General features: G+C 34.9%; 2 protein-coding genes across 2 annotated transcripts; both read right to left on the bottom strand.

Moving 5' to 3' along the window:
• Nucleotides 1-245: 245 nt before the first annotated feature.
• Nucleotides 246-4,461, bottom strand: LOC115701226 (uncharacterized). The gene is made up of 7 exons (XM_030628971.2): nt 3,880-4,461; nt 3,502-3,644; nt 2,847-3,118; nt 2,590-2,744; nt 1,815-2,077; nt 1,626-1,688; nt 246-808 (listed from the first exon to the last, which is right to left on the bottom strand). Exons 1-7 carry the CDS (start codon nt 4,160-4,162, stop codon nt 551-553), a joined length of 1,437 nt encoding a protein of 478 aa, XP_030484831.1. The 5' UTR covers nt 4,163-4,461; the 3' UTR covers nt 246-550.
• Nucleotides 4,462-5,210: 749 nt separating this feature from the next.
• LOC115703208 (peroxidase 9) lies at nt 5,211-6,796 on the bottom strand. Its single transcript, XM_030630723.2, has 4 exons — nt 6,398-6,796; nt 6,116-6,307; nt 5,856-6,021; nt 5,211-5,775 (listed from the first exon to the last, which is right to left on the bottom strand). Exons 1-4 carry the CDS (start codon nt 6,704-6,706, stop codon nt 5,360-5,362), a joined length of 1,083 nt encoding a protein of 360 aa, XP_030486583.1. The 5' UTR covers nt 6,707-6,796; the 3' UTR covers nt 5,211-5,359.

Here is a 6,796-nt window from a genome sequence, read left to right on the forward strand (position 1 = left end):
TTTAAAGTATTGGAATGACATTCCAATGGAATGCTCTTTCCACCATTTTGGTGGAATGGCTATTCCATTTTAAAAAGGAAGGAATGACCATTCCAATGTAACAAGAAAAAAAATTTAATTATTATTTTATCAATTTTTTTTATCCATTTTAAATTTTATTCCATTCCATTCCTATTCCCATTCCCATTCCCATTCCTATTCCTATATTTTCATTCCTCCCAACCAAACGCCTCCTATCTTCATTCTTTTGTTTGTAGAATTAAAAAATAACAGTTATTGTCAAAAAGAGAAAATGTAAGTCGTATTTGTTTAAGTATTTAAAAACTCTTAAGCTACCCTTATAACACCATCCTATTAAAAAGAGGGTAGATGACTTACATTCTCACAAGACAACTACTCATTTTACATTTACCAAATTTCCTCTCGCTATATCTTTTATCTTATCTTTATTATGATACAAAAATAAATGCAATAAAAAAAGAGGCATTGCCTCATTCTTTACTTGCAGATAGTGCTACTACTTTAAGTTCCATGTTTGAAAGTGGGAGAACTAAGTGCTAGTGACTGGTTTTGAGTTGCTTAAAATGTCCTTCAAAACAAAAGCAATTCTATGTGCCATGTGGGGTTCCAAGAACCTCTCCTTCACCCTCTCATATCCTTGATTGCCCATCGTCAGCCTTCTCTCTATATGTGTCGCCATCATCACCATGTTTCGCGCAAGTGGAATCACACCTTCTTTACCAGCAGGATGCAACAGCCCTGTTGTCCCGTTCTCGACAATCTCCATTGTTCCTCCAGCCGCCGTTCCCTGAAATATTGAGTCAAAAAGGAACGAAAGAAAAGAAAGAAGACTATTATTAGTTGGAAAACAAAATCTATATAGACAACACAAAAAAAGTTTCTTCTAAAGGATGGCAATTATCCTTCCTTAATTTAGCTGACCCTTATCGTCTCTCTTTAGAAACAAATTTAGATAACATAGAATCGTCTTAAGACACCTGATGTCTCTAGATTTTCCTACTGTGCATGGTAATCCAAGTTGTATCAGCCCAACAAAAGCCAGAGATGAGACAGCAAAGTGTCTTTCTTGTGCAGGTTTTTTTTGGTGATAGATCAGCTAAAGAAATAGCCAAAACAGGCCATAAATTCATGAGATGTCTAATTCTGTGTGTAACAAAGAGAGAGAGAAAGAGATCACATAATGATTATGTTAGGAATTGGTTGTAGTAGGATAGCTTTCACGTGTGGGATTTACTGGGTTGTTAGCATGAGTATTTGGGTGGTTAGAATATTATATAAATGTGGGGTGGGTTAGGAAAGGAGTAGGAAAAGTGTGACTGATTCGTGGTTAGCTTTGAGCTCTTGGAAAGTCTCCACGTCACCTTGAAGAACCTGAATTATCACTTTCTGTATTTCCTTTCAATTTCAGCAATATAATCCTTTCTTTGGTCTATAATTTCTCTGTTCCAGTGCTCCTCTGGTTTTGGATCCGATCAGATTAGTAACATCACTATCAAACATCTCATTTCGAAAAATCACTAAATTACCAAACTCCAAGTACACTGGATCTAGAAAAAAGGTAAATTAGATATAAAAAAAGGAGGCCAATGTGGTAAAGGACATACCAATACAGGCAGCTGAAAAGCCATTGCTTCAATGGTTATTCTTCCAAAACATTCTCCCCGGGCCTACACACGAAAAAGATTTAAGCTTCATATGCTCAATTGTAATATAGAACAAAATGAATAATCATATACAGGTAAGGCATCCAAAATATACAAATGAACCTTGACAAACGCCATGTATAACAATACCTGAGAGTTCTGAACAAGAACATCAATTGCAGCAAGGTAAGGAGCAACGGTCAGGGTTTTATTTACAAAGTGAACTCTGTCCTGAATATTTTTCTCCGACACAAATGTACGTAATTCTGTTTCGAACTTCGTTTGAGCATTCATGTCACTTCCCACTACAACAGCATGCATCGTTGGCACCTGCAATTTCTTCTCTTTAATCACTTGCAGACTTTCATAAAATGCCCGAAGAAATAGATCCTGTCCTTTTCCTCGTGAAACACCTATAATTAGAAGATATCCAAGGCTCATTAATATAACAATTAAAATAAAATACAATCAAGGATATAACATAAAGTTTCAAAAGATGCCAAACTGTTAGCTAATTTTGATGAATAACTGGAGAACAGTTGGGAGAACAAGAACTTGCCAACTTATTACAATTAGAGAATATTCAACAAAAGAGAAAGAGCCCAAGAACATAGAATCTGCCTTAATTATGCATGGATAATCAACCACAATAACAAAAAATAACATGGATCATCATCATCCATTAATCCTCTTTAAAAGAAAGAATTAGTCAGAACACAAAAGGCTACTAAAATTGGCACAAAAGCCCAAAAGATCATAGTTGGTTTGTTCAAACTTCAATCTGAAAAAATCGAAGTAGCAAAATAAGAAAGGTATAAAGTGTGAAACAAAAGGGAAACGAAAAAGAGAAAAGCACAAATTATTTCAATTTAAATCAGACAGGTTGAAGCTGGAAAAGAGTAATATTTTGACAAGGATTACATACTATTTATGATGGCAAAGAGTAGATCATCACTCCGAACTCCAATAGACTCTCGAATGTGCTCACGAAGAACTCTTCTAGACACGCTATCTTCAGCAATTTCCATCAGTTCTTTGCTATTCCCCAAGTGTACAACATAGGTTTTCGGCATTGCAATTCTACAGACCACAAAATTGAAACACATACATCATCATAAAAATAACATGAAAATGGCCTTGACCATATATGTTATATGAAATTTCAATGCGTAAGAAGCATACCCCAATCGTTCCTTGGTTCTGTTTTTCCAGTATTCTGTAGTTGCATGTGAGTCAATCATGGCACCTGCAACAAAAGGGAGATGCTTAACATACTCCACTTTGAAATAATGCCCTCGCATCTCATGAATCCACCACAAAACCTTTGGAAGAACGTGATGAACATTTTCCTTTAGAACCGAATCCAGCCATTTCCCAGCAACAGCTGTGTTTAGAACAACTAAATCAGCTTTAAGAGCTGTGTCTATAGCTTTTTGGCCCTTTGCAGAGAAGACCTGGAATTCCCAGTTTAATTAAAAATTAGAAGACTACTACTTACATATTAAAAGGAAAAGAAAAAGAGGAATTCCAGAAATTTTACATTAGTGCCTATGACCCAGTACTAAAATTCAAAGCCTTTAAACAAAAATAATGGCATAAAGAAAGCTTTATCCAATTTTTGATGAAGATTAAGTGAAAGGAAAAAACAGAGCTTTACTTTAAATTTAATAATAATAATAAAAATAAAAATAAAGTAGTCAGCATTGCCCCAAAGTTCCAAATTTCATATGAATCTAATGAATGATAATTAACTGCAACATTTTAGAGGGGAAGAAAAATAAGAAGAATAAAAGCCAATTTTGAAGATGAAATTAAGTACGTAATAAAGATGCTCAACCTGTACTCCTCGGTTAAGCATCTTCCGCTCGAGACTGTAAATCACATCATCAGATTCCCCCTGTTTCTGGTTAGTAATCCAAACAACTTCTGCTCCAACTTTTCTTAATAGAAACGCCAATTCCATCAGTAACAATGGCCCTCCTGTTTCATATTTTTTGAGAAGGGAAAAGAAAAAAGGAAAAAAGTTGAGATTAAGAGAAAGAAAGAAGACACATTAGAAAAAGAAAGCCACCCAATCACATTGTAGCACTTTTAATTTCTTTAAACTTTCTTTTGGGGTTTTAACTTTTCATTCTTTTCCAATTTCCGAGAACAGAACCATATGAAAAAGAAAAAGAAAACTATAATATAAGATTAATACGAAAGAAAAGTGTACCGGAGAGAGAAAGCTCATGAGAAACCAAAAGAACGAGCTTGGATTTCATGAATTCCAGTGGATTTAGTTCTGAGTGAACCACAATATCTCTCTTCTCAATTACTCCAGGACTTCCAAAACCATTGCCTCCGCCTTTGGGGACACTGCATGAATCGAACGCTGTTCTCATGAGGAAAACAATCGCCGTCGAAAGAGAAAACAACGCTAAAATCATCATCGCCCACCTCTTCTTCTGGATCCCCATCCAGGCATTATGACTGTTACTACTATTATGTTTAGCCATTAATCTTCAAACAAACTTTATTGTTTTCCTTCTCTTACTTGGCTCTTAGCTCACATCAGTTATTAAAAAATCATAACCATTAACACCTTTTCAGAAATCTCATACTGCTCTGCTGCTTCTCCGATCTGTACTGGCAGCTAGTCCTAGTAGTAGTGTGAAGTTAGTGATGAAGATCCATCAAGCTTCACCATTTTTGTAGAGGAGAGGAGAGAGGAGACTGTTGGATTAGTGTCGTTACCGCCATGGCTAGTAATGGGCTTGATGTGATTGGGCTTTGGATCTTATATTTCAGTTTTGGGCTTCTAAATTACGCACACTAGGCTTGGCTTTACTTACTTACTTCTTACTCAATATTTTGTTTTATCGAAAAAAAAAAATTGTTAATTAAAAATCTCAAGAGTTAATTACTAATTATTTTCTTAGTTATTCTGATCACAAATTATTAGTGTAAATAAAAATGGATTAAAGTGAAAATTAATAATAAAAGTTATAATGTGTATGGAAGATGGTCTTTTTAAAGGTTCTGCTTTATCGTTACAGGTGGACAAATAATTTGAAAAAAGTGGAAAGTAGCGTAATTAATTAAGGAGTGAGAAAGTTTTTAATGAAAGCAAAAACAAGAGGAAAAATAAAAAAATAGGGAGAATAAAAGAGAGAAAGAAACAAGAAGCAAAGGCAAACTGGAAAAGAACATTTTATTTTATTTTTAGGTTGGAAAAGAATTTCATGTTTCTGGAAAGTTAGTAGACCATCAACACAGAAAAGAATGTAACATTAGATACTTTACCCTTTCTTGCACGAATTCTTGCTTTATTCCCAACCCCAAAAAAATATATATCATTTTGGTGGACAAAAATAAAAAGTAATACATAATACATATATAAAACGCTTCTTATTAAGTACTTAATTCTTCAGTTATTCTCTCTTTAGGTAAGCACAACAACGTGCATATTTGTCAAAGTTACTTTGTCCCATGTAAAAACATATAATAAAAGTATCCATAAACAAATAAAAAAAGAAAGAAAGAAAGATTAAAGGCAAACTTTAATTAATTACTTTTGGAAACTCAATTCATTACTTGGTAAACATAAAAATTTAACATAGTAGTACGTACAAACACAATAGACTTGAATAAACACAGTAGTACTGATCATCTTTTCTTTTCATTCTCTCTTCCTTTTGTTTGTTAGGTATTAATTAATTAACTATACGACAATTCTTCCTAACTTCACCATTGAATCCAGTCAAAGGAGTAATGTTGCCCATCTTAACCATGGATTTTGCAAAATGTTGAAAGAAAAGTCCTTCGTTGGAAGCATAACTCTTAACAAGTTGCATGGTGTTCTTATCATTCCCACTCCAAAGCACTTGATCAGAAGTAAGAAGCCCTTTCCCCCACAATATGAGCTTGAAGTAAGTGTTGTCAAACCTAACAGGAGAAGCAAAATCCAAAGGAGATATATTATTGTCACCACCTGATTTTGGACAGACTGATTTCAAACCATAATAATAGCTCTTCTCAAGACTTGCATCTGGTTGGCCATTGTTCCCGTTTTGGTTGTACAGTCTTTGCTTGAAGGATGTACACCTTGCCACCCCAATTGTGTGTGCACCTATATATTTATATATATAATTATTAATTAATAAAGAGAATTATTATTTGAAATTAATGTTGTAATTAATAAATTAATACCTGAGAGAGCAACAAGGTCTACTTCATCAAGACCTTGACGTTTAAAGAAAGTGACAAGGTTTTGGAGAGTGGAGTTTGGTGGGGGAATGTTTTTGTTTGCACCTCTTAGACTGGCAGTTCTTGAATCCCTCCTTCCTAATGGCAACACCCAATTGGGTCCACCGCTCTGTTTCATTATCCAAATCAAAATAAAACAACATTAGCTAGATCATTAATATTCATCAAAGAATAAAATAAATGTTACTAATTAATTAACTTACTAGTACAGTGGAAGCGCGAGCAGCAAGAGCAAGAATGTCAGCACAAGAGACAGTGTGAGGACATGCTTCTTCCAACTTAACCTTAATCTCATCGATCACTTCGAATCCTCTTATGGAATTCTTGTTTGGTACTGACCTTTTCTCACTACCTATGGTTGCACTATCGTCCAATAGTACCGAAGCATCACAACCCTGTTTATAGATTTATATGTTACATTAGTAATTTAGTACGTACTACACATGAAAATGAATTATTATTAAATATTGTAATTAATTAGGTACCTGAACAAAGCAGTCATGGAAATGAAGACGAAGCAAAGAAGCAGCCATCCTAGGCTCCCTTGCAATGGCCTTCTCCAAGACAGAGACGACAATGTCATCAACTTGAGGACATGAAGACTGATAGTATTCAGGGAAAAGACCAAAATACCCTCCTGATATTCCTCCTACTCCTTCTCCTCCACCCCAACCGAAGTTGAAACCACCCGCCCCGGTGGCCGGGTGAGCTTGGTTGAGTGTGGCTGACAGAAATGTGATGACCATGACCATAAGACCAAGTAGTGTTACTTTGGAGAATAAATTATTAGCCATGGATGGATAGACAATTAATAGATGAGATGACTCAAATGCTTGAAGTTTGTAGTAAAAGCTATTAGTTGCTTTACTTTGAGATTGGTCAAT

This window comes from Cannabis sativa, chromosome X (genome assembly GCF_029168945.1).
Source record: "Cannabis sativa cultivar Pink pepper isolate KNU-18-1 chromosome X, ASM2916894v1, whole genome shotgun sequence".
Taxonomy (NCBI): domain Eukaryota; kingdom Viridiplantae; phylum Streptophyta; class Magnoliopsida; order Rosales; family Cannabaceae; genus Cannabis; species Cannabis sativa.

What these genes read in the sequence shown, in the direction of transcription:
- LOC115703208 (XM_030630723.2), bottom strand. Translation starts at nt 6,706, where the DNA reads ATGGCTAATAATTTATTCTCCAAAGTAACACTACTTGGTCTTATGGTC. An exon ending in TCCATGACTGCTTTGTTCAG is followed by an intron (nt 6,308 to 6,397) that starts GTACCTAATTAA and finishes ATCTATAAACAG; the next exon opens with GGTTGTGATGCTTCGGTACT. An exon ending in AGACCTTGTTGCTCTCTCAG is followed by an intron (nt 5,776 to 5,855) that starts GTATTAATTTAT and finishes ATAAATATATAG; the next exon opens with GTGCACACACAATTGGGGTG.
- LOC115701226 (XM_030628971.2), bottom strand. Translation starts at nt 4,162, where the DNA reads ATGGCTAAACATAATAGTAGTAACAGTCATAATGCCTGGATGGGGATC. An exon ending in TCATGAGCTTTCTCTCTCCG is followed by an intron (nt 3,645 to 3,879) that starts GTACACTTTTCT and finishes AATATGAAACAG; the next exon opens with GAGGGCCATTGTTACTGATG. An exon ending in ACTCTTTGCCATCATAAATA is followed by an intron (nt 2,078 to 2,589) that starts GTATGTAATCCT and finishes TTCTAATTATAG; the next exon opens with GTGTTTCACGAGGAAAAGGA.